General features: G+C 37.5%; 3 protein-coding genes across 4 annotated transcripts; 1 reads left to right on the top strand and 2 right to left on the bottom strand.

Moving 5' to 3' along the window:
- Positions 1-226: 226 nt before the first annotated feature.
- foxd1 (forkhead box D1) lies at positions 227-6,197 on the bottom strand. Its single transcript, XM_084115635.1, has 2 exons — positions 6,093-6,197; positions 227-2,095 (listed from the first exon to the last, which is right to left on the bottom strand). The coding sequence occupies exon 2, from the start codon at positions 1,768-1,770 to the stop codon at positions 742-744; it is 1,029 nt and encodes a 342-aa protein (XP_083971761.1). The 5' UTR covers positions 1,771-2,095; positions 6,093-6,197; the 3' UTR covers positions 227-741.
- A 23-nt stretch (positions 6,198-6,220) lies between these two features.
- btf3 (basic transcription factor 3) lies at positions 6,221-11,283 on the top strand. Of its 2 annotated transcripts, none has more exons than XM_084115638.1 (6): positions 6,221-6,307; positions 7,081-7,149; positions 7,265-7,378; positions 7,474-7,675; positions 9,117-9,173; positions 10,907-11,283. In XM_084115638.1, exons 2-6 carry the CDS (start codon positions 7,081-7,083, stop codon positions 10,951-10,953), a joined length of 489 nt encoding a protein of 162 aa, XP_083971764.1. In that variant the 5' UTR covers positions 6,221-6,307; the 3' UTR covers positions 10,954-11,283. The 2 variants fall into 2 exon arrangements, with proteins under 2 accessions (XP_083971764.1, XP_083971765.1); XM_084115639.1 differs by having other exon boundaries at positions 6,242-6,370.
- A 155-nt stretch (positions 11,284-11,438) lies between these two features.
- On the bottom strand, positions 11,439-15,751 carry ankra2 (ankyrin repeat, family A (RFXANK-like), 2). Its single transcript, XM_084115636.1, has 9 exons — positions 15,503-15,751; positions 14,516-14,892; positions 14,260-14,418; positions 13,911-13,976; positions 13,138-13,235; positions 12,766-12,891; positions 12,400-12,466; positions 12,201-12,281; positions 11,439-12,039 (listed from the first exon to the last, which is right to left on the bottom strand). The coding sequence occupies exons 2-9, from the start codon at positions 14,766-14,768 to the stop codon at positions 11,984-11,986; spliced, it is 906 nt and encodes a 301-aa protein (XP_083971762.1). The 5' UTR covers positions 14,769-14,892; positions 15,503-15,751; the 3' UTR covers positions 11,439-11,983.
- Between the last annotated feature and the right edge of the window lie 11,676 nt (positions 15,752-27,427).

Raw genomic sequence — 27,427 nt, 5'->3', positions numbered from 1 at the left:
GGCTAAATTCCTTAAATAAATGATAAAAGATTAAATGGATGGAAGTTGCAGTGGTTAGTTGATAATTAATTGTTAGAAGTGGCTTTATATTTTAATCCTGTGCTTGTATTTATTTTCAGGATACTTAAAAGGATCAAGACAATATGAACACCTTTCATGATGTAAGAGTGATATCCTATTAAAGCACAATTAAAGCTATTATCAATGAGGTAATTTCCACTCCAACTTATTTTGCAAAACAATATTTATTATTAATGAAAAACACCGTGTAAAAAATAGCACACTCCGAATATACAGTACCAAAGAATGTACATTGTTTATTAGGCTACTGAGAAGTACACGTTGTATAAAAAATGCTCGATTTTCACCCTTGTGAATTTTCATTACAAAGTACAAATAATAAAATCAATTTGCCAAACTAGAAAACATCTGTGCTTTCACACAAAATATATCATTGTAGACATCTGACAATTTATTTTATAGCCTGTTAAAAATGTTGTCCTGAGACGCCCTATGCAGTGATTACCACAATCACACTGACAACGAAAAGTTCGTGGGGGCGAAAATTAGATTGAACTAAAATGTTAACATAAATATATATTTATATTTCACAGCTTGAATATAGGCACGAACGTGTAAATGTTCACCATTCAGCTGTGTGAAACAAAACAGTACAAAAATAATCCTACCTTAAGGAGTGTATCGCTTTAAAAATGTGACGTTTAGTTAAAAAAATAAAAATTAACAGCCGCTAGTGCCACTCACAATCCGGTTTGCGTAGCTTTCTTGTAAAGACGTCGGTCCGTGCAAGACTCCCGGTAGTTGGTTTGGGGAGTGCTGAGACGCGAGGGTCGGCGGCAGCACCGGGACCACCGTGGAAGTCCGTGAGGCACAATGCGAGAGCGTAGGGCTTAAAGAGCTCCCGATAATGCTGTCTATGGAAAAGGGTGAGCGGTGAACCGGGGACTTAGCCGCTGTCTGTAAGGGGGAAGAAAGCCCAGGACTAAGAGGAGGATAGAAGCGGGAACGGGTGAGCTCCGTTGTGGTTGGCATGAGGGAAGGCGCGGGGATGAGAGTTCCGGTGTGAGGATGCCGGGACGGGGGCGGCTGATGCTGCTGGAAGGCGAGGAGCGCGGAATGTGCATGATAAGACTGAAGCTGCAGACCGTATCCACAACCGTAAGGGCCGTAGCCGTAGGCAGCGGCCGCGGGGAGAAAGCCTCCGTGGTCGCGGAGAAGTTCAGGTGCCTGCTGGCGCTTAAAGCGTTTCCGGCGGCGTAGAAAGCTCCCGTTATCAAACATGTCGGCGGACTCTGGGTCCAGTGTCCAGTAGTTGCCTTTACCGGGGTTCCCGGGCTCCCGTGGTATCTTGACGAAGCAGTCGTTAAGGGACAGGTTGTGCCGGATAGAGTTCTGCCAAGCTGGGAACTTTTCCCGGTAGTACGGAAATCTGTTACTGATGAAGTCACAGATCTCGCTGAGCGTCAGGCGCTTCTTGGGACTCTGGAGGATTGCCATGGTGATGAGTGCGATGTAGGAGTATGGGGGCTTCACCAGGGTGTTTTTACTTGCTGGCTTGTAGGGGTCCCGTGCGGCGGAGCCATCCACACATGACGGCGAGCCGCTGAGCAGGATCTCGTCGTGCATCTGAGCTACCTCGTCCACGTAGGAGCGCGTATGGCCGTCACCATCATCTCCCTCCCCAACCACGTCGATGTCGGTCTCCTCCGAGAGCACAGACGCATCCGACATCTCGGAGCTCAAAGTCATGGCTCTCTCGGGTCCCTGATGGGCTACGGCGGAAGAGCGCTGGGCGAGCTGAGCCTGCGTGTTACCTGCGCTCTCCAATCGAGGGAACTCATAAGACGCGCCGAGCAGATGCAGAGAGGACGTGCCAGTGTGTCACCAGTGCCATAGGGTTTTAATGGATTACTGTCGGCATGGAATCAAGAGGTTGCCCAGATCCCCACATCCACACGTTTACTCTGTCTGGGGAGACCCTCCTAAAGGCCAGACCAGGATTCCAAAGAGGGCGGACCTTCCCTTGCGCTTTATACCAGCTCGCTGATCACATGACAACAAAGCGTCACCGCTGCTGTTGAAGAGATAAAAAAAAGAAAAATCAGTCTTTGAAAATAATCTAAAGAACGGTGAGGTTCTGTCTTTGGCGGTCATCGCCGCCGCTTAATCCACGGGTTTTGTGGGATATTCCTGGGTCTTCTTTTATAGCCTTTAATGACTCGAAGATGTAAGAAGCTTAGCGAACTAAGCACATCGTTATGGTAGGACCCTCCCTGCTATTGTTATATATTTATCACAATAGCCTATTAGCCTAATAGCATATTTAGGTCTGTTCAGGTGCTGAGCATGACGTTTAATGTGGACATAATGGAATTGTAGATGATTTTCAGAAATGCTTCAAAACATCCACTCGGTTCCATGTCTGCCTCATTACGCATCGCAGTTTGCGTGACACGGGAGTGCACTAGATCATCCGCGAGCCACTGGTAATGGAAAAAAGTCAGCTGTTAACTCGCATCAGTCACGCGGATCACGAAAGAGCATTCTAGCTCGCGAAAAAAGCAGGGCACATGCGCATGTGCCCTATCCCGAGAGGCCAACATTGTCATATTCATAATTAATTTTAGCAACTGGTCTGGCAAGAGTCATTTTTAAAATGTTAAAGAAGTAGGATATTTGTAAGTAAAGGCTACTGGCATATTGGACGCTTCTGTCAGGATTTTACACATTAAGAAAAAAAATTATAAGAAAATGGATGTGTGTATCATTTGTGACAAAGTGTATCCATAATAATATGCGTCCAACGGGAAAACAAACCTTAATCGAAACAAGAGTTTAGTAGCCTACATGACAATAATTAAAGCATTAAAGGTTATGCTGCTTGAAAATACAAAACCAAAAGTAGACTATACCCTATCCTTGCACGGCTCATCATAATTAGCTAGGATTAAAAATCTTTTTGTATTTTAAAAAAAACAACAAAAAAAAAAAAAAAACATTCAGCTGTACAGTATGTGATATTTTCCCTTTAAAAGGGAGTGTCTGTCTTTTTGTTTTCTTGTTTTTACAAAGTGAGCCTAAAGCCGAATGTTAGTATTAGCTACTCTCGACAGCTGAATATTAAATAAAGACTATATCAAGTGTTTGTTGTGGTTAACAAAACATTTACAAACACTGCATTAAAATATTTAAAGGCGTGATGTTTTAATTCACTTGTTATTTGTTTGTTTGAATAAACAATTATCAAATATAATAAACGTATATTCACGTCATAAAATCTTAACTTCACTGTTAGCCTATTATTATTGTTATTATTATTATTATTATTACTACTACTACTGTAATAACCTAATAATATTATACCTAATAACAATCATAAAATGTTTTAGTAATAATTTAGTTTAGCCTACTAATAATTTAGTAGGCCTAAAAAAATAAAATAAATAAAAATACAGTCAAGAAGCTAGCTTTAAATTTTTAAAAGAAAAAAAGGAAAAGAAAGAAAGAAAAAAAATAGAAAATTGTATATAAAGTTGGCTACTAAAACAACTTGTGGTTAGGAGTGATGAAAACACTTGTCCAAAAGACACACACCGCTGACCCATAGAAACTCGTGTCCCCGACATAAAAAAAGGTATTTTCAAACTCCTCAAAATGAATTATCTTTTCCTTCTTTATTACAGTTTCATGTTGGTTCTGGAGGATGCAGTGGGTATAAGGGGTATTTTTGTATGATTGCAAAAACATCTGGTCCGGTTTGATGGCCGTTTTATGGTAACTCATGTGGTCAGGCTTGTGTATTAACATATATTTACATCAGCCAGCAGTTATTAAGGGCTGTGAGAGTGCCATCTCGCGGCAGTTCAGATCAGACTGTATAGCCATTAACCCTTCTTTCCAGGTTTATCTCAATTTTAGCTAAGCTATTCTGTTTTGGTTCCACGGGATTATTATTTTACAAAAACTTTCAAAAATTCTGTTATTTTGCAAGCAAGTAGGCTAATTGATGGAATCAGTTGAAATTAATTGAAGGTTAATTCGTTTCATAACTCAGTAATATTTGTATATTTATATTTAAATATATATTCAGTATTAAAAACATTTTCATAATCAAAAATTTAATTTAGTCGTTAATTAGTTTAACTTAATCTTTGGGCTAATTAAGTCTTTTTAAATCAGTCTTTAAATAGGCTAATAGCGCTGGTCCATTTTTTACTTGGTATTTTTTGCTATTTGACTTGTGGAAAAAAAGTAGGCTGTAGCTATAGCTGATATATTTAATTCACACAGTTAGCTAAACGTGATTCGTGCTGCAAAATGAGGAGGAATTATTAGCCAATAGAAAATCGTCAAGTCAAAATGCAATCATAAGCTGCTTAAACTATTTAGTGAAACCAAAACGAAAGTGACTTAACTCTGATATGCTGTTTGTTTACATCAGAAACTGATCAGAAACAATTTTGGCAGTAGAATACATTTTAACTACCAACCTTAGCTGTTTCATCGTTGCGGCACGATTTAAAAGAAGCACACTTTAAATTCTGAAGATTGGTCAGAAAGCGTGCTGTGCGGCAAAATAAACTTTCAGCAGGACATTAGCCTATTAATCCTAAAACTAGTAGGCCAATGCAGTTATGAACACTGGTAAAGAATAAATTGTTTAAATTAACTTGGTTTAAAAAATAAATCTAGGTTAGTTCTTTAAATAGGTAGGCTATAGGCTAGTCATTATTTAAAAATGAACACTTACTGGTTGGATAGTAGGCTATTGCTATAGGCCATTTTTTTGGGGGAAGACGGTGATGTCCTGATGTCCAGATCATCAGGACATCACAATAACTGGCAGTGATGTTCCTATTGGCTGTGGCTTAATTATTCTGCGCGTGCGAGTGAATGAAATCGAGTTTTGAGAACCGGGGCGCCGTGAGACGGGTCAGGGCTTGTGTGTGTGGTTAAACCACATCTAAAGTGTTTCTAAAGTCCCGCAGGGGTGACGCTTTCCGTGCCACAGGGTAGGCTGCCATGAAAGCACTTCCCTGCCACGGCGGCTCTGGGTGACAAGTCCCGTGAATGCACCGGTAATCAGAATTGTAACAACTAAAACATCTGCAGAGATTCGCACGTGCTCTACAATTAATTTCACATGCACGGCGTAAAACATGTTTAATAACGTGTGCGTTTCAGAAGTGCTTGAAAAATTCAGCTGAAAGGAGTTCTATATGACACAGGAGCCGGCTATAGCCTACCAATCACATGCAGTCTTTTTCCTGTTGCGTGTTCTAATATTTCGAGTCGCCTAAAAGTGGAAAATCATTTATTTTGAAATAGGCTATTCCGCTGCACTGTGGAACGCGTAGTTACTTTTATAGTTTAGTATTTTCTGGAAGAAAAAAAATTTTTTTAATGGAAATTTCGATTAGCCTATACATTGGCAGAATATCAAAAATGGTGCGAGAGCTAAAAAAAAAAAAAAAGCTTTTTTTTTTTTTTTGCATTTAGTTAGGTTTCTGGCTTGTCTGCCAGCTCAGAAAACTAACATCTCAGCGATTCTAGCTCGTATAACCTAACACTCGTAATTTACTCTCTGAGGATTTCTGACATGGGCAAATCCAGACTTCATAATTTCATGCAATGTGATTATTTATTCTGATATAAATTCACATTTTCATAGGCTACATTTCTTTATTCAGCTCTTTTTCATATTTTTTTTATCATTTGTTATATGCAGCAGAATACACAATTTTTCTAGGCCTACAAATTGTGTAGGCTAAATATTGTTTCATAGCTGTAAATACTCTTTAATATACGGTTTCCTAGCAGTAGCCTAGTCTTACCATTTTAAATACATAGGCTATAGCCTACTACTAACAGATGTTATTAATGGTTATAAAAATGCATATTAATTTGAGATTGTATATGGATCTGAGACAAAGTCATCATATATAACTCAACAAAGTTATTAAACATGCAGCCCACCATACTATAGGGCAGGACTTCAATAACAAGTGTTCAAGTAAAGAACAGATTGGGACGACATAATTTCTGGTTGATATTGTGTAATTTAAACTCACCTTTATCTTTTGTCTTATAACATTACACCAATATCGCACAAAAGAGACCCGACAATGCTGGCCGATTCTATTCTTGGCCCAGAGTTGTGCAGGGCAGGCAGGCAGGCTGGTTTCTGGATCCAGCCCACTGCGTCGCATTTCAGCCCTGTCGTCACTTCCGTCTTCCTCTCTCGCTTCCATCTTGCTCTCCGCGTGTGTTTGCTGCTAGCGTGCAGGTCAGTGAGGAGCTCTAAAATACTCTATTTCCTGCACAACCACTCCTGGTTCCGAGGCTCAAGGTAAATAAGTACCTCATTAACCAAAAGCGGCTGCTGTTTTGTAAGAATCACCCGCGGAAAGATGGCTGAATTGGTTCGGGTGAGACTCGGCCCTGCCGGGAGAGACCCGGGCCTGAGAGCGCGTGAAAATAGCACTGCTGCTAGCGCACTGCAAACAAACTCCACGAGTCTTCGCACGCGACAGATTGATATATGCGTTTTACATTTATATTTACAGACAGAATGCTAATAGCGTTTTCATTTACGACTTTTTCTTCATCGTTTTCGTGTAATAAATTGGCTAACGTTTTTCTTTGTGGACTAATAACATCTGTTTAATTAGAGTTTTGTGTTGAAAACTTTGAAGAGTTGAATAGCATTGTCGGTCTGGAAGTGTTATTTTGCGGTGTAACAACCACATGACTTTTGCTACTTTAGTTAAGCGGTCGCTCTTTCTCAACAGGCCTTGACAGCAAGCTTCGATCTTTTGCTCTTAACTGTCCGCTGCTCCTAAAAGAAAATAGTCGTTTTCTGATTTAAGTGTGTTTGAAAATGATCAAAGACTTAATTTGGTCGTTTTATGAATGGCTTTGCATGTGTGTGTTGAAGTTTTGTAGGCTAAAGATAAGTTTGCCTGCTGAATTTGTCATTCAGACCGCACCCCGAAACACATTTGTGTTGTAACTTCATCCCGTTCTCCACACTATCATTGACATCCTTCTGTCTTTCAGATGAAAGAAACGATAATGAACCAGGAGAAATTAGCCAAGTTGCAGGCACAAGTCCGCATCGGTGGAAAGGTAAGGGCTGATAAAACAAACAAACATTAAAACCTTGGTAATGTATAACTTATGTACTTAATAAATATCAGGCCAAATAAGAGTAGTTCCTCACATATTGATGCCGTTTTGATAGGGCACCGCTCGCAGAAAGAAGAAGGTGGTCCACAGAACGGCTACTGCCGATGACAAAAAGCTCCAGTTCTCCCTGAAGAAATTGGGAGTAAATAACATCTCTGGCATTGAGGAGGTAAGGATTGGCTCAGCTAAATACAAGTTTACATTTACGAATGAAATGAAATCTTTCTATTTAGGTCTTTCAATTGTCATGCTGTTGCTTTGCAGGTGAACATGTTTACAAACCAGGGCACGGTGATCCACTTCAACAATCCCAAAGTGCAGGCCTCACTGGCAGCCAATACCTTCACCATCACAGGCCACGCCGAGACCAAGCAGCTGACAGAGATGCTGCCCTCTATCCTCAACCAGTTGGGCGCTGACAGCCTGACCAGTCTGCGCAGACTCGCAGAGGCCCTGCCCAAACAAGGTGTGTTCTGTTCTCAAAATGGGTCAGATCGCACGAGTCAGACAGAGGCAGTGTGTCACATTTTTGTTTCTTTCATTTTATGCAGATAGCAGCATAGTGAACTAACTAAACCCACAAAGTAGTGTGTGTTGCAAACAGGTGTAAGCATATTTTTGGGGGAGGGGTGTGTCATTGCTGCTGGTCTGTTCCTAGAGAGTAGGCTATACTTTAAAATAGACTTTTAGTTGATTATTTATGCATAGACTGAGTGAGTGTCTCGAGCAGGAATACCAAAACTTTTGTCAGCTGAACCCATTTGACCTAAACATTTCTTTGAAGTACCCCTAAAGATTTTAAGCTAACATTTCAATTCAGCAGGGTCACTATTATCAGTTCTTTGATGGTTAAAGGGATAGTTCACCTAAAAATGAAAGAATGGTCATCATTTACTTGCCCTCATGTCATTCCAAATCAGTAAGACTTTTGTTCATCTTCGAAACAAATGAAGACATTTTAAGGAAATCTGACAATTTGATGCTTCAAAAAGTTCATAAAGAAATAGTGAAACTAATCCTTATGAATTGAGTGGTTTTATCTAAAATTCTGAAGAGACTTGATCGCTTTATATGATGCATAAATTGAATTTAGGCCTTTTATTCTCTTAAACATTGATCATTAACAGAAGCTCAACAGTACCTGCTTGACGTGCGAGAACAAACCGAGAATTAAGCATGCTTGAGCTTCCGTTTACCTTAAGTGTGCATTGAAGAACTTTTATATGTGAATAAAAGCCTAAATTCAATCTGTTAATCACATAAAGCAATTTGATGCCTCAAAGTGGTAGTTTCGTAGCTGTTGCATAGCTGTCAATGGGGAGAAAGAAATCTCTCAGATTTCATTGAAATATCTTCATCTGTGCTTTGAAGATGAACAAAAGTCTTACGAGTTGGGAACGGCATGAGGGCAAGTGATGACAATTTTCATTTTTGGGTGAACGATCCATTTAATGGTCAAATTATTTTTTTGTATTTTAATTTAAATAATTTGAATTAACTCTCAAACCCTGGTCTAAAGGAAGACTAAAATACATATTTATCTTGGAAATGCAAAATTGGATGATTCTCTCTCTCTCTCTCTCTCTCTCTCTCTCTCTCTCTCTCTCTCTCTCTCTCTCTCTCTCTCTCTCTCTCTCTCTCTCTCTCTCTCTCTCGTTCGGGCTAATGTATTGTCTGAAGGCTTTTAATTCTGTTCATTATTAGATGTAATATCTTGTTAGGGCTTATGGTTAATCTGAGCTGAAGCATCCCATATCAGTTGCATGTTTAGCCATGCTATTATGGAAAGATCTCTTTTGACAGTATTATAAACGATCACTGTAAATGCTCCAATCTCCAACTAACATTGTGTTGTTTAAAATGGTGAATGTTTGGACATTTTACATTTTTCTCCTAATTTTTTCCAGCTGGTGATGGAAAGGCACCGGTAGCTGGTGGAGAGGAAGATGATGACGAAGTTCCAGGTCAGTATGTTGCCCTGAAACTTCCCCCCCCTCCCTAATCCGCTTTAACCATATCTTAAGTTGCAATGCGCATTAACCATTTTTTTGGTACATTTTTTATTATTCCTTGTGTATTTTAAATTCCTCCTAGTTTGAGCTTCACAATCTTTACCATATGGGTTTATGTGCGTGTGGTAATGTAAGCAAAGCATAGTTGCTTGTGTTGTGGAAATGTCCAAAAAAGGAGGGTTTCAGCAGGTTGTCTAGGCTGTTACATTGTCAACATATACAAGTGTTTAAAATCTCCTCTATTGTTTATGAGCACTGAAAGCTCGGTTTGCTTTTCTTTTTAAAGAGAGAGGGGGGCAAACACATACGGTTGCCATTACAATTCCCCAGTTCTCCTTCCTGAGCAAACTCCAGTTAGTAACTCAAGTCTTGCACATGTACAGTATGATTACATCTCCGACACTGCAAAATTAGCTCACCCGTGCGATGACAAAAAGGGTTAACAGCTTGTGCCATTGTGCCCATTACAGAGATTCAACCTTTTCTGTCCCCTCTGAAAACAATCAAAGTCCAGCCTTCTGTTAGTGATTCCCTTTCTGATGCCCTGGAGCAGAAAAGTTGATATTCCATTTATCAGATTTCATCTCCTAAAAGGCAACCTGCTTTGATCCTCTGCGGTTTCATTTTTACAGCTGTGGACTTTTCAGTCTCCCAGTGCTCGTTTATGTTCTCTATGGAAATTACTTGCACACGTGGGCTCACTCAAGTGAAAGAAAAGCACAGAAATTGCTCTTTCAGATCGTGTCTATAAACACTCGGACAGCATTTCATAAAGATGAGATTTTAGGGTACATTTACATGACAACGATGTACTAAGAATAGAAAAGTTTTTCCATTGCATTTTTTCGTAAAAAAAAAATATTTTTTTTTAAAATCGCTGTATAATGCATTCCAGGCCAGTAGTTGGCGAGGTCACTTTGTAAAGAAAAGCTATGCACCTACAGACTGAACACGTAATATGCATGCGCATCACGCATTTTCACAAATTTGTGGTTTTTTTTTAGTTTATACAAAGACAATAACAGTTTTCAAAAATGGCCGTATTCCACGAATGGCCAAAATGCAGAAGTTTTTAGTTGAAAATGGTGTCGTGTAAACAGCCCCTTTGTCATCAATCTCACATTGATTAAATGTTTCTTCATAAATCCTGTATTACCTACAAATGGTAAAGGGATAGTTCACCCAAAAATGAAAGTTCTGTCATTAATTACTCACCCTCATGTTGTTCCAAACCTGTAAGACTTTTGTTCATCTTCGGAACACAAATGAAGATATTTTTGATGAAATCTGAAGCTTTCTGTCCCTCCATAGTGTTGTCAAAAAGTACCGACTTTGGTGATAAGTTGGTACTGAAATTTTAAAAATGTGACTCTATGAGCAGAATCATAACCACTGAAATTTTAAAAATGTGACTCTATGAGCGGAATCATAAACACCTGATTGCCAATTGTGCTCATGCGCTTATCAAATATGTCTGTGATTTGGCTATAATGATCAGCGCTTCAAAAACATGTAAATATACATCAGTGACGCTCTTCAGAGCGCTTACACAGATATGCACGGGAGCGTTGAAAATAATTTGTTTTTGGGTGAACTAACCCTTTAAGTCTTTGTAACCCCTTTGAGTTGCCTACATGTAGACATTATATTGTTTTACTGAATCCACATTTTTTTTCTCTTTGCAGATCTTGTGGAGAATTTCGATGAGGCTTCAAAGAATGAGGCAAATTAACATCATGGGAAGGAAAGGCGTGTGAGATCTCTGGTCTCAGCGGAGACTTGTGGGACTTTTTTCCCCTATTCTTTTATAAATGTATTGCATCCCTGAATCTACTATATCTTTTTCGTGCACTGCTGTGGCCCTCATGTGTCCATGCTGAGAGTGTGAGATTGATTGAACCACACAAGTTCATGCACAGTTTTACTGGTATGTGTGTTTGCTTGTGCGGTCCAAGAGGCATCTTTGCCTCCACCTTCCCTGTTACTGAGGCTCACTCATTTGGAGCTTGTCTGAATCAACATCTGGAAATAAACATTTGCTATTGACAAAAAGATTATTAAACACTGTTGTTGCGTTTAATTGGGGATGAGGACACTCCATGCTGTTAACAAACAATTACGATTCTTTAGGGATTAGTACAAAAAACATTACAAAAACTTGTTAGAAATGCAGTGCACTTTTTAAATAAGTTTTTCAGACATCAATCAGATACATCCTTTAGTACAAGTAAAAGTTTATTTACAGTTTTGTAGAACAAAATTTGCCATAAAAAGAAGGCAATCCAAAGAGTAAACCTGAACACAATCTTTCTGGGAGCAACAGCAAAAAGTGACAGTTGAATTAGTACTTGGACATCTCTCACTGTAAACTGTTGCTGTTAATCTGTTTTGCACCAAGTTCTTTTGCACTCCATTGATTCTAAATGACCTGATTTAGATTCTTCATTTTATGAACCATTCTTAATACCAGCCAAGTGTAATGTGAAACAGCTTCGTTTTCAAGTACACATTGCAAACCGGCAAAGATCATTTGCCTAAAACACACATCACATTGACTAAACACAAACACACATTTATATACTGTATAATATATTAAATTCAAAAATCAATTTCTGATGTCAGCAATTGTCATGTGTTTATGGATCAGTAATTTTTTTTTATGTTCATTCAATGGTGGATTCAAAAATGACAATTCACTTCATCAGTTGGCAGATACTGAACACTCAAAATATTCACTCCAATTTGTCTTGTACATGCCATGGTTATTCTTTGATACCTTGCAGTAGCTTCAGAAGATGAGCCTCCAAGACCTGTTGGACTGGGAAACATGAAGAATTACAATTACATTCATGTTGAGACAGTAAGACCAACACAAAACATGACAAGGTTAATGATCTCAGCTTCATCAGATATTCATATTTTAAGAAAGCTAAGCTTTATGGTATTATTTAACACTGATGGGAATCTTGTTAGTGTTACCATTTCTATGGCCCATCGCCACAGCCATGTCCATAGCGTTGAACCCAGAGTCTGACTCCATGGTTGGGTCAGCTCCACTCTCTGTTCAGTGATCAGAAGTCATATTCATTACATTACAGTGAGCCAAACCTTTAAAAAAAAAACTAAACACTGGAATGCATTGGAGTGAAATGAACTGAATTCAAAGTAAGCCTTTTACCTAAGAGGATTTCCACACAGCGAACATGATTACCATGCACTGCATAGAGTAACGGAGCACCACCATTCTGAAAATGTATAAGCACTGCTTTAAGTGAAGATAATTTTTTTGCTTAAACATTGATTCTGACTACTTCACCTCATAGCAAGAAGTATATTCACACCATATAACAATACTAGGAAAAACTATTTGACTATCTCACTATTTAACACCCACCCGACAAATCCGTTAAATCCATTTACATTGCTGTTAAACTACCAGCATATTTAGCAAAGTACTATACTGCACTACAGTCACCGACACGATTTTCATTTACAGAACTTATATTATTAGATGTTTTCAGAAATCAACAATGTGACCACTTACCCAATCATACTCATTGACGTCAACTCCACAGTCGATAAGCATTCTGACAATATCTGTGTACCCTTTACTGCAGGCCAATGACAGTGCACTCTCTCTCCCTTTGGCCAAGAGATGAGGATCTGCACCCTGAAAGCAAAGGATTGTGAGTATCTAAAAATTTAGCCATTCAATTTGACTTCTGCTTTGTGTCCCAGGCGGCTCCAACCTACTGAGGCTTTTAGCTAAAATTTCAAAAGAATGACAGAAGGCTGAAAGTATAAAGAATAACAAACTGCTTTGTGCAGGTATATCTGGACTATTTGATCTCAGTGATCAGTTAAAGATAACTTTGAAGAACTGATGTAGTGGAAGTGTACAGTATTTTGCACTCACACTCTGTAACAGGAACTCCACCACAGCAATCTGTCCATGAGCTGCTGCCCACATCAGTGGGGTGAATCCTTCCTCATCCTGCAAGTTTATCACAGACTCTAATTTAAAGAGAAAAAGGAAGATAATTGTCAGCTCCTCATTTATCGTAAGTTTACACATAATTGACCTAAGAGATAATAATTACCACTTTTCAAGTTTGGGGTCAGTGTATATATATATATTTATATATTATATATTAATGAATGAATTAATATATATATATATATATATATATATATATATATATATATATATATATATATATATATATATATATATTATATATGTATATATATATATATATTCATTCATTAATACATTTATTCAGCAAGGACACATTGAATTAAATAAAAGTGACAGTAAAGACATTTATAATGTTGCAAAAGCTGTCCATCAAAATAATCCCAGTTCCTACAAAAATATTAAGCAGCACAACTTGTTTCAACATTAATAATAAGCAATGTCCTGAAGGATCATGTGACAGAAGACTGGAGTAATGATGCTGAAAATTCAGCTTTGCCATCACAGGAATAAATTACATGTTAAAATATTTAAAAATAGAAACAATTATTTTAAATGTAATAATATTTCACAATATTACTGCTTTACTTTATTTGAGATCAAATAAACGCAGTCTTGGTGAGCATAATAAACTTTCAAAAACATTTACAAACGTTTGAACAGTATTTAAGACCAAACTGCACTTTTGCTTCACATCAATTTTACAAACTTGCCTTGTTCTATTCGACTTGCAAGGAACACCATCTCTCCTTGTGCCGCCAACTGATGTATAGACAGTGCTAGAAAAGAGGGAAAAAGGTGAAAATGAAGTTATAGTCATGGTTTTAGCTGGAGGGCCAACGTCCTGCAGAGTTTAGCTCCATCTTGTCCCAATATACCTGGCTGGAAGGTTTTAGTAATCCTGAAGACCTTGATTGCCTCGGTTCAGGGGTGTTTATTGGGGTTGGAGCTAAACTCTGCGGGACAGTGGCATTCCTGAAGCAGGATTGGACAACACCGGAGTAGATTGACAAATATCAGTGGATAGTTTTGCCAAATGAAATGAGAAATGAGAAGACTTACAGTGAACAAGCAACGGTGTGGATGAGACCTCGTTCCCACGGTGTTTGTTGGTGAGTGTGGTGGACTGCTTAATGGGAGAGAAGTGTTTAGTGGTCGATGGCGTGTACACATGCCTAACCTGAATACCAGGTGAGGGAGATGTTTGGATATTACATTCCGCTGTAGAGAGAGAAAAAGAAACACAACATCTTAAAGACTTCCCTGTCAATGATATTCACCAAAAAGGTGGTCATTTTCCTCCATTCATTTGCTTTACCTTTAAATAACACAGAGGCCACCTCCAGATCAGAGTTCACCTGGTCCTGGATGTTTTTACTGTCTTCCTCGTTCAGCGACTTCACGAAGCGTGAGCATACGTTCATGTCAAAGCGATTGGGTAATATAAACTTTATCCCCATGGCGTTCTGTGAGTTGGCATCCTCCACGGAGCCAATGCTGACTGATGGCTCGACCTTGATGCCCGTCACCTCTGGTAATGGGCACAAACCTTCCATCTCCTCCGATGCCATTGTCCACAAAGGATCTATATTCCACAGAAGCTACAAATGATCTTGAGCTTGTTCCATAAATAGAATCAAACCCTTATGGTTGGGGGATGATGTCTGCCTCCCATACAGAATAAAGCTTTTGTACCTGGGATATTTAGATAGAGATATTTACATTAATGTAAATATGTGAACGATCAACTGTAAGTCGTATGGCAAAATTGTAAACGTAACCGCAAAGGCTACTGTGTTGGTGACATTAGTGCCACAGTTTGAGTCCATAAAAGCAATACTATAAACCCACAACTGATGAATCATCAAGGTTATTATGATGGTATTATAATAACAGATTTCATTGTGGAATTTTAGCCGTGCACGTTTGATCCTGTACAATAATACATGCCCGACAAATGGGCGTGCAAAATGTCAGTGTGAACAAAACAAGGTTAGCCAACCAGCTAACTACCTTTACATAAATACTCTGTTAACCAATAAAGAGGAAGTGAAACCTTTACTGTACAAATACCTCTTAATTCCAGAGTGTACATTTTATCAGTTAAAATACAGACGGGATACGAGAGAGCACACCGGGTTAGTTCATTGTGCAGCATAGCTTGATTTCTAATGCACGATTAACGGGCTACGGCTACTGTCGTATTATTTCAGCAATAAATACAACGACTGTACACGTTTATGGAACATTTTATCGCAAAAGTAAACCTTAGTTTATATTACATAATGTAATCATAAATACCTACCGAGTTTATTAATATCGTGTGTTTCGAAATGACGGGTTGTTCTTGAGGTTGATTGTAAATAAAGTTTTTTCAAAAGCTGAGAGGGTGGAGTCAGGCTGAATCCGAAATCGCTCCTTAAACCCTCATTCATTATTCCATACGTTAGTCCACTAATAATGGTCACTTGAAGGAGTGAATGGATAGGAGTCAGTGAATTCGGACAGACGTTGAGCGTCCAACGGTTGTACACTTGCAATGTTGAATGAGTGCACTCAATAATGGTTTCGGACACCACTAACGCCCTTTTTGAGGGTAACGTTAGGCTATAGGAGGCGATTTCGGATTCAGCCAGTGTGTTGTTCATCGACATGTGGATGTTGAAATGCAGAGAATAATACATTGTAATTACATTGTACCTTACCCATGTTCACCATATTTGTCACTAAGTTTCCTCAACTGATTTACAATATTTCATTTTCATTTCGTTTCATTTCACCCCTATCTTAGCCTAATAATAAAAATAGTACGACCTAGGACTACCTAATATTAGTATACCTAATAATACTAACACTGTCAGTTTGACAAGTCAGAAAAAAGCTGTGATTATGTCATCAATATACACTCCTACCTTTTTGAGCTCACAGAAGTTGCATGTGACTGTACGTGAGCAACTTTACCAACCAAAAATCAAGATTAGGCTAGTTTTACCTAGCAATCATTGTATTGTAAATTAGCCTACAATTATTTGACTTAATGCATAACCCAAAGTAGCTGTTATAACATAATCTATAGGTAAAATACATTTGAAAAGTAGTATGAAAAAAAGTTTCCAATGTGACCTTCATATAAGAAACACCTACTGCGGTTAGGCCTATAGCCTACTGTAACAAAATTGTCCTACTTCCAAAACATAAAGCTTATTCACTGTTATGACAAGAATAGGTTCTATAATTTACTTATTTTCTGTTCATACAGATATTTTATTTATTTGTTTGTTTGAATTAAATTAATGTGCTAACATATGTGTTTGTTTGGAGTCAAGCAAAGCTTGCATGAGATCTTCGATGATGTTTTTGAGTATGTGTCCTCATGAGCTCTTTTCATTTGTTTATTACAAACTATTTGTGTAATTTTGGAATTAGTGGTCACTGGATATGTAATCCTCTATCAAAGCCATTCTCAGAACCGAGTGGAGCAATGCCTAAATATTTATGTAAAATCTGGTCCAAACAACTGAGTGAAAAGGAAACAAAGTAGACTAGAGTCTTGCCCACTGCAAACCACTGAATATCCATAATAACATTTCCATTCTCTGCTTGGGTACAGTTGAAATGTTCAATGCAATTTGAACAGGCAGCTGCATTTCTCACTGTAGTTTAAGGGATGTCACTGCTTGATGGAAGTTGTGATTGGAAAATGTTTATTTTTTGTGAGATGCATGTTTTATTTATTCAGAAATGCTTTGCAGTGTTTTTATTTAGTCTGATTATTATTTGTCATGCATCAAGAAAACAAATGAACTCCATAGTTTTATCCTCACCATCCAGTGCTTTTGAAGTTTTTCATGATTTCCTATTCCGCTATTGACTGACTCTGCAATCGTGCATTTACAAGGCAATAGCTTTTCTGGCTGCACAATGCCAAATTGATTAGATGGGATATACTCAAACCTGTCAAAGTTCTGCTTTAGCAGCAGGCCCCATTCACTTTTGTGTTCTCACTTGCTCTCTAGTGCCCTGTTTGTACAGATAGACCCCTCTATGGCTAACCCTAAATCTTTAGCCATACACGGCAACTGAAAATGCTTTTTAAGTCTAATAATCACTGTTCTTCGTCAAAGTACTTTGTAGAAAGTTTTTTTTTTTTTTTTTATTAAATAAAATGCTCTTTCTATTTTTCTGTCTTTTATCATCCTAGATGTAATGTTTAATGTTTCTGTGCATAATTGGAGAATTGAATTGTAAACCATGGCAGAACACTTTGGGTCACATTTTAGAGAGCAGCATCCCTCTTTGGTAGTGTATATTATGCTTACCCAGATCCCATACCATTAAAAATTACTGTAACAACTGTGGAAGTGTTTGTGTTGTCGCTAGGCCGATTATTTATTTATTTTTTTTACATTGTAATGGACTTTCTTAGCCAAAGCTTTAAGATAATGTAACACTTTCACTGGCTCTCCTTGAACTTTGAGCTCTCCTTGAGCTTTTCTGGGATTGCTGATCTGAGGGATCTTAATTCAGCAGCTTGCTGTTCTTGCTTGACTTTGACCCCTCATGTTTCATGGCTTTAACTCTGTTTGTTTTGAGTTGACTGTGAGACTAATTCACACACATGCCTCCAAAGCTCCAAAGTGGAGATTTCCTAACTCCGTGATTAGGGACTTTTCGGGATGAGGCAGCATTTTAAGCTCTTGTTTAGGACTTAGCCAGTTTATGCTCCACTAATCTTTTTTTTTTTTTTTGGCACTAGAAGGCCTGCTTCAGTCAAAACTAAGTTTCATCCCAATTCTTATACTGAATCATAATTTTAATGTTACAAATGATAATCATATAGGCCCTTTTCAGTTACTGAACCACACTCTTTCATACCTTTTTGTTTTACAACCTTGAAAAAGACAAGGGCAAGTGCAGAGAAGATGCACTTGCCCCATGAAAATGCCAAGGCTATTATATGTAATGTTGCTGAGGAAGGCAGGCAAAGACGAGGATCTAAATGCAGGGTTATTTAATAAAGTAACAAGAAACAGGGAACACAGAACTCAAAAATCAAAGGAAGAAAACCAGGGGAATAACAGAGGCAACCATTACACGTACAACAACTGACAAAGTAACAAGTGAAACTCAAGGGCTATAAATACACAGGGGCAAAAAAGCTTAACTAGGAAATGAGGAAACAAGATACAGCTGGGGAGACTAATCAACACGAAAAACTACATAGGACTACAAGACTTAGCACAAGACAGGAAATGACAAAAGAACACACAAAACAAGTGGAACACAAGACAAGAATCATGACAATATACTTTCTATAAGAGCTATAAAAAAAAAAAGCATTCCAGAGCATAATTATACACATTTGACCTGTTTCTGTAATTACCGAGAACAAAATAATAATGCTGATTGAGCCAATGGATTACAAATTCTTTGGTATTAATGAGTTTGGACAAATACGAAAGGGTGAATTTGCATTGTTTGAGTTACAGTACTTAACAGAATAATCAAAACTCTGTTTTGTGTGCTAGGTAGAATTAGAAGTGATTTGAATAAATGGATTAATCCAAGTAAAAAAAAAAAAAAAAATTGTATAATCTCTTCCAACACAAACACACATAATGCAGTATTTCTTGTAAACCTTTCCTGAACTTTTAAGGAGATTAATAGCTAAAAGGTTTGGCTATATAGGCACTGACAAAATAAATGGAGTGTGGTTTGAAAATATGCAAAGACTTTGCAGGTGAGCTGCCTATAGACCATTAAGTGTCATGACCAGGAACAAAAAGCATACTCAAAAATTATTACGAGATAAATAGTTGCAAAAGTATGAGATACAATTTTGCTGAGCGTGACGTTATTGTGAAAAAGTTAAAGACGGAATAGCTTTCCCTGTGGAAACGCAAGGTGTAAGTCATAAAATGAGATGGATTACACAGAAATATTGGCCCTATTTATTTAAATTGTTTTTGTTGTTGTTTTTACATTTGGTACAACAAAAATGGCATCATATACTAAAATGACTGTATAAATGAATCAAATAATAATACAAAAATAATGTTAGCAAATGTTTGATATGTGAAAGTGTTACATATTCAAAAAGCAAAAGTGATTTCATCAAATGACATTTCATGTGTCATCATAATAGAAAATGATCTCCTATTATCATTGATCCTTTTTTGCAATTCTCCAGTGACTTCAGATGGAGTTCGGTAGTTGAAAAGTTTGAAGGAGGTTTTGTGAAGTGTAGCTTTGTAAATGTGCTCCCTGCTGTGCCAATGGAGGGCTCCGGCCAGCGAGAGCCAGATCGTTACCTGACTGGGCCACCGGGAGTGCAGTTTTGGTTACATGGAATGAGGGGGATCTTGTGTTCCCAGACATGCTGTTTTTGCTTTGATGGACACCTGGGTCAAATTTGGAAACACAGAAAACTTTCAGACACACATCTATAGTAAACAACACCCAAAATTGAATTTTAGCATATACATAATGTTAAGAAAAAGGTATGGCTGTGCACTTGCCAGATTGGCCTGATTATTATCATTGTTTTGTTTTTTAACTATAGTAAATTGTCATTTTGTCTTGTATATTGTCAATTGTAAATAATTAGATGATAGTGCTGTTTAAGAACTGACTGACTAACACACTGTTTGTTGGCCAGCTCCCTTCGTCTCGGTGTATTCTGGGATGTGAGAGCGTGTTACACTGTAAAAAATTATATGATCAGTAATTTATGACAACATATTACTTTAACTCATCAAAATAAGCTATGCAATTTTTGCAAAAGTTATGCAAAACTTTCAACTCATATAAAGTCAGTTCAACACAAATTAAGTTGGAATGACTTAAACATCCAAGTTTTTTTTATATATATAGATATATTTTTTTATATACAGTGTAGAGGGGCTGATGGGAGATTGGGGATCTGTCATTCAGGGCTGATGGTGTGACTAAACCCAGAGCCAAAGGAGGCAGCAGTGGGAGAGTTGCCTGATGAATAGGCTGATAACGTGAGACTCTACTGGACACCCTTGCATGTTCTTCCGGTCAATAGGATTTCTCCTTTATTCAGAATTCGTGCTGAAGCTTTTGAGGCCAATCTTTTCTCGGGTCCCCTGCTGTTCTTCACAGCAAGGATGTGGACCATGACGTAATCTCACCTCTCTCATAGAGTGAGGGAGTCAAACAGAAAGACATTGTGATGGAGGGGGGCATGGGTTGTTGATGTTTTTGTTTGTTTGTTTGTTTGTTGGTGTTGTTTGTGCATTTGCTAATGAGAGAGATCAGAGGGTTAAAGGCACTTTTTGGGTCACGGCCTAACTTCAGTCCACAGGAAGGATGGTGCTTAGCTCTGTGGGAGATTTCCTCCCTTCTACCTCATGCAGTGACTGTCCGGTTACATTAATTTTGACTATTAATTTCCATGTGAGCCCAAAATCGTATCGCAAATCAGAGTACGGTTCTTGGAAACTTTTTTTTTTTTTCGTTTTTGAAAGAAGTCTCTTATGCTTCCCAAGGCTGTATTTATTTAATCAAAAATACAATAAAAACAGTAATATTATGAAATATTATTACAATTTAAAATGTTTTTTTTTATTTTAATACATTTTAAAATTTTTCGTATGATGCAAAGCAGAATTTTCAGCTTCATTACTCCAGTCTTTAGTGTGACATCATCCTTCAGAAATCATTATGATGATTTGATGCTCAAGATGTTTTTTTTTTTTAATCAGTTTTTTATCAATTGCTGCTTAACATTTTTGTGGAAACAATACCATTCAAACATTAGTGGTAAGATTTAAAAAGAGAGAGAAATAATAATAATAATTTGTTACATTTATATAGCGCTTTTCAGGGTCCTCAAAGCGCTTCACATATGGAAGGGGGAATCTCCTCAACCATCACCAATGTGCAGCATCCACCTGGATGATGCGACGGCAGCCATATTGCACCAGAACGCCCACCACACACCATCTTACTGGTGGAGAGGAGACAGTGATGAAGCCAATCAGTATATGGGGATGATTAGGAGGCCATGATGGACAGGGGCCAATGGGCAAATTTGGCCAGGATGCCGGGGTTACACCCATACTCTTTTTCGAAGGACATCCTGGGATTTTTAATGACCACAGAGAGTCAGGACCTCGATTTAACGTCTAATCCGAAGGACGGTGCTCTTTGACAGTATAGTGTCCCCATCACTATACTGGGGCGTTAGGACCCACACAGACCAGAGGGTGAGCGCCCCCTACTGGCCTCACTAACACCTCTTCCAGCAGCAACCTGGTTTTCTCAGGAGGTCTCTCATCCAGGTACTAACCAGGCTCAGCCCTGCTTAGCTTCAGTGGGCAACCAGTCTTAGGCTACAGGGTGATATGGCTGCTAATTGAAATTAATCAATTAATTAATTAAAGATGCATTAAATCAAAAGTGACAGTTATTTCTATTTAATAAGTATTAATAAATAAATGTAATAAATGTGAATAAATGCTTTTCGTTTAACTTTCTATTCATCAAAGAATCCAAAAAAAAAAAAAAAAATCACCATTTCCACAAAAATAAAGCAGCACAACTGTTTTCACCATTGATAATTATAAGAAATGTTTCTTGAGCATCAGCATTAGAATGTTTTCTGAAGGATCACGTGACACTGTAGACTGGAGTAATGATGCTGAAAATTCAGCTTTGCATCACAGGAATAAATTACATTTTAAAATTCAAATATAAAACAGGTATTTTACATTTTAATATTTCACAATCCTGTTTTTACTGTATTTTTGACCAAATAAATGCAGCATGGTGAACATAAGTGACTTCTTTCAAACATTAAGAAATTAAAAAATTTCCAAATTGTTGACAGGTAGTCAACCCATAAATTCTCACTAAATTCACTTGCTTTTTATCCATGGTCACTTTAAAGGTCACATTATATATGTCAACAGTGATTTTTAACAAACATCTATCTGCAGCTTCAGATAATTCCAAATAACGTCTGACTACTGTTAATTATCTAGGCTTAATTAACTGAGATTTGTGAGATGTTTGTCTGTATTAGTAGTATAGTTCTGTCAAACAAAGTTGTTTGAGTAAATAAATGCAAGAATGGGTCATTAAGACATGATTTGTAGAATAAAATATCCCCCTTGCTGCGTTATATATTTCAAACAAATTGTGTTGCTTCATCATTATTTATTAAAAAGATTTCCACCCTTCGTTACTTGTTATATGGGCTAAAAAAAAGGCTACTATGTCTTCTCTTGTCTCAAATGGTTCCACTCAGATGCATTGTGTAGTGATGTCCAGAAGGTGGCGATGTAAACTCACATTCTATTCAGTGCCTGCAATCATAACAGGAGGTTTACCTGTAGTCAAAAATTGTATCCCTTAAAACTCATATTTGATCACCAAAATTCCATATTTAAACGTTTTTTCCTTGAAAAAAATAATAATAATTAATGCCTTAAAATAGCTTGAATGTTACTCTACACCCTTGCCTCGTTTAGTATACCTGGTTCTATGAATATGCAAATTAGCCCCGCGTCCACAGAGATCCACTCGTTGAGGATCACATGTTGACATGATTCTGTCAACAGGCAACAAACGTTGCCTGTTGCCTTGGCTTTTGGCTTGCTTAGTTGGGGACATTTAATATTCAACAGTATTATTGATCTGCCTTACTTCAGGTGGACGATGACGCAAATTTCTTCTAGAAACAAACTTTGTCGTATTATTTTCATGTTATCATTGTGAAGCTGCTTTGTGAATCTGTATTGTAAAAATATATAAATATATAATATAAATAAAGGTGACTTGACTTGACTTGACTTGACTTGGTAGTTTGTGACGTCAGAAACACCAGCGATTTCGAACCGCGTTTTTGGTCACTGCAGTTTTAAGGAGAAAATACTAAGCAAAGGTGTTGACTTATGAATTTATACATGGTTTGTCTGTAAGCATATTAAAAACACCACATAGAAATAAACAACATTATAAGCTTCATTTTCACCACTTTAATAACTGGAGCAATCTGTTTTAAAATAAATCAAAACAATTTTCAGTAGGCCTACAACAAATAGGCTGACATTTTATACGACAAATTACTTTTTTTGTTATTTTATTCTGTCTTTTCGTTTGCCTTGAAAAAAAAAATCAAGGCATTGAATGAGAATCAAATAGCCTAACAATTGTGACTGACAGAAATCAACCATGGTTCACGGAGAAGCAGAAAAATGAACACGCTTCGGACAGACACAATTGTCCTCCCTTTATTTACTTATTTATTTAAGGCATACACATTTGAAGGCATTTTAATAAATATTAGGGAGCACCAAATTGTCCACCTGTATTTTGACTTATTTATGGTCAAATATTACTCAGTTACAAGTAAAAGTTGTAAAGACCAATTTTTACTGAAAGCTACAATATGATTTTTTTTTCGCCGCTAGAGGTTGCTAACCTCTTATAATAACAAAGGCGTAGATTGATGACGCAGTGAATAAGCGGAACCATGGAACTTGTCGTCATGCAGATGGATCTAATAATGTTTATGGGAAATAATGTTTATGGATGAGAGAATACATTCATGTTTTTTAACATGACTGTGGTATGAAGCAGGTCACGATTCCTAATGAGACATATTCAAGTCCCGCGGATATTAAGGAATAAGGACATTTCATTCTACCGAACTACCCGCAAGTGCTGAATTAATACTCAAACTGGTCAGTTTATGTAACAAATGAAACTTGTGAGGTAACACAGCGCTGTTTCACTTGGTCTACACTATCATACTAAACTGCATTTGAGTGAGTTGAAAGTTATAATGTTATTCTATGTGTTAGTTTGTTGGCTGTATGAGATTAGCAGTAAGCTATCAACATTAGAATAACATACTGATCATATTCTAACATTTCATCATGTTGAGCTATATAACATTGATTAGTTTTATGCAAGGGTGTAGGTTTGATTTTGAAATTGGTGGGGACGGGGACATCCACTGAAGCTGAGCTGCATCTGTCATTAAAGGGACAGTTCACCCAAAAATGAAAATTCTGTCATCATTTACTCTCCCTCAAGTTGTTTTAAACCTGTATGAATTTCTTTCTTCTTCTGAACACAAAAGATATTTTGAAGAATGTCGGTAACCAGACAGTTGATGGACCACATTGACTTCCATAGTAGAAAAAAAAACTCAATACTGGTTACCGACATTCTTCAAAATATCTTCTTTTGTGTTCAGCAGAAGAAAAAAATGCATACAGGTTTGAAACAACTTGAGGGAGAGTAAATGATGACAGAATTTTCATTTAAAAGTGAACTTACAGAAATTAACTGTTGGCATATTTGTTTCACATCAATAATGTCCAGTTTGCCCTGTTGGACATGACACACAGCAATACTGTTAAGTGTCACTTGTGCCATTGTTCTGAGCCATGTTTTCAGTGTCCTAAGTAGTCCAGTCATTTTAAGCCAAAATGGGGGTCAACCTTGAACAAATTGCAACAGAAGCAAACTCAACTGATTTTGTATCCTCAATATGTCCTGAGTAAGGAAAAAAAAGCCCCGAAGAATCCCATTAGGGGAAAGTTTTGAAAAAGACCCAAATATAGCCTATTCATACGCCTATTCATTCTTTTTCTTACTTGAATAGGGTACAAAATTTAACCTTTAGATATCACCATGAAAATTACTGAGTTGATTACTTACATCAAGACAAGCAATGTGTTTTTATGTTTTATGGGGACTTTTTACAGACATAACAGTGTTTCCCCTAGGTTTACAGGTTTGGGGGGGGGGGGGATTTTTTTTTTTTTTTTTTTTTTTTGGTGCGTTCCCGAGATTAGACCTTTCTTAACATAATGCCGAAAACCCAAAGTCTCTAGGTGGTCTGATTGAGGAGTAGATAGAAGTGCAAGATTGGTGCGCACAGACGCACAGAACAGAAATCATGAGTTGATAAGCGCAATTTCCGGGGGAAAATTGCGCTAAAAATGTTAACATAAGATATCTGTTTAAAAAAATAAAATAAACATATTTTAATCTTTTTAAAACTGACTTTTGAAAATAACCTTTGTTAAATGTATATAAGTATTTGTTCATATTAATGGACCAGAGCTTAATAGTTTTATTTTTTTAACTAACAACTAAAAAAAGATTTAGAAATACTAACAAATATATTGCTCATTCATTGTTCGTTAATGTGTTAATACATTTATATGACAAACTAATTTTAAATGGGCTTTTTTGTGAGAAGTTTTTATTTCTATGATGCATTTATTGGAGAGAACAATCATGTCAGACGCAGCACTGCTGTGAACGCACATTCACGTTTAAACAATTTAAACAGTGTATTATTCAATGCATTACTTCTATATAATTATATATTAAGTTGCTCAAGCAAGTGGTAAAATACGTAACCATGTACTTATATTAACATCTTTTGCATTTAAATTTTAATACAATAAATCTTGCATGTCACAAAGAACTTGTTTTTCCACCTCCACGAATGTCATTATGTCGCCTTGTTGAGGTAAATTGTTTTCCTTGCTTAACCCCGGTCTTAAAGTGAAAAAAGTAGTATTTAATTAAATAAATTTACTACATTTTATTTAATTAATCGCACTTATGGTGAAATGACTACATTTTCAGGTCAATCTGTGTTCATTTTGCCCACGAAACATGCGCTGTCACTTTAATTCAGCGTTTGCAGCACAGGAAAAAATCATAGACAGTATATAAACGGCAAAAATAGACTCGGTGCGGAAACGATATGCTGTATACGCAGCGCAACTGAAAGAAATCGATCATCGACGGACTGCATCCGCGTGCAGTGTAAAAGCTTTGTAAACATGGGTAGGCTATGGAAAAAAAATACTCACCGCATACACACTGCAAACGAAATATGTGTGAAACGGGCGGAGCAGGAGAGCTACTCCGGCTGCTACTCGCAGTAGAGTGAGTGTTGCCATCTTCAGTTCAGCGACATATTTCCCGCCGCGCGCTCTCTGTCCGCTAGTGCTCATCTGTATTTGACGCAAGTGTTTGTTTGTGTGTGAGTGTGCGCGCTTGCGCACTCATTGGAATAGCTAATTGTAAACGCGCAAACACAGACAGAAAAGACATGCCATCGTGGAAATAAGATAAATAACATATTACTTAAGGGCTATTTAGTTTTTTTAATAAAATAACAAATTGTAATCTGGCACTATAAATAAATTCAAATCAAATTTACTTGACCTTCAAGGGGGGCGGGGGGAGCCGTTAGGAGGGCGGGGCGCCCCCCTTATATAATGGTAGGGGAAACACTGCATAATGATTTTATACTGTAGGCTACAAACGGTATATTATATCCCCCCTACACTAACTGCCTATCACAGAAAACTTTCTGCATTTTTACATTTTCATCTGTTTTCCAAAAATAAATAAATAAATAAATCCCCCCATGGACAAGTATTTCGGATATTGCCATCTTTGTGGTGACATTTTGTCCCTATAATGTAGTGTTACAAACACTTATACACACAATCTCTCTCTCTCTCTCTCTCTCTCGATTGTCAAACTAACGACTGTTCGCCACTTATCCCGCGATTGTAATACAGTAGTAAAAACTGATTTGTCCCGCATGTTTGTGCACAGAACTGTTGATTTCTCCCTAGATTACCGCATCTAGGTTTCCTTCGGATGAGCATTGCCGCTTCACACCAGAGCCTCTCACAAGTTAGATAGAAAAAACAAAGCCAATCAGTTTAGCGATGTGTGTTAGCAGGCGGGACTCAGATTAACCGTTTGTGTACCATGAATTGCGCATTTTTCTCAGAACGCTCTTGTAAGAGATTTTAATCTAAATAAGATGTTTCCTGATTAAATAAAATAAGCCTAATACATACAAACCACAAGACACAACCGGACAACAGTGGTTATATATATATAAATATATTTTAAGTTTTGATCGAAATTATTGATAGGGACATATCAGTGTCACTGGATATTGGTAGGGACACGTCCCTAGCGTCCCTACTAAATTCTACGCCCCTGGTTTTATGTACATTTGCTCAGCTGTCTAATAAGGTAGCCTACATGCAAGAGCGGCGTCTCTGTCAAGTCATGAAGCTCTGTCAAGTCGAAGTTTGTCACGGACGTGGAGCTCTCGGCATCTCAAAAACGCCACGCCGATATTGATCCTCGTTTTATTCCTCCTTTTGTCCCAAAGTCTGCTTGCCATGGTCCATAATGTTTG

This window comes from Abramis brama, assembly GCF_963993115.1.
Source record: "Abramis brama genome assembly, chromosome: 5".
In the NCBI taxonomy this organism is placed as follows: Eukaryota; Metazoa; Chordata; class Actinopteri; order Cypriniformes; family Leuciscidae; genus Abramis; species Abramis brama.
Note: the sequence above shows the minus strand (reverse complement) of the source record. Positions and strands in the feature narration are given on the sequence as shown.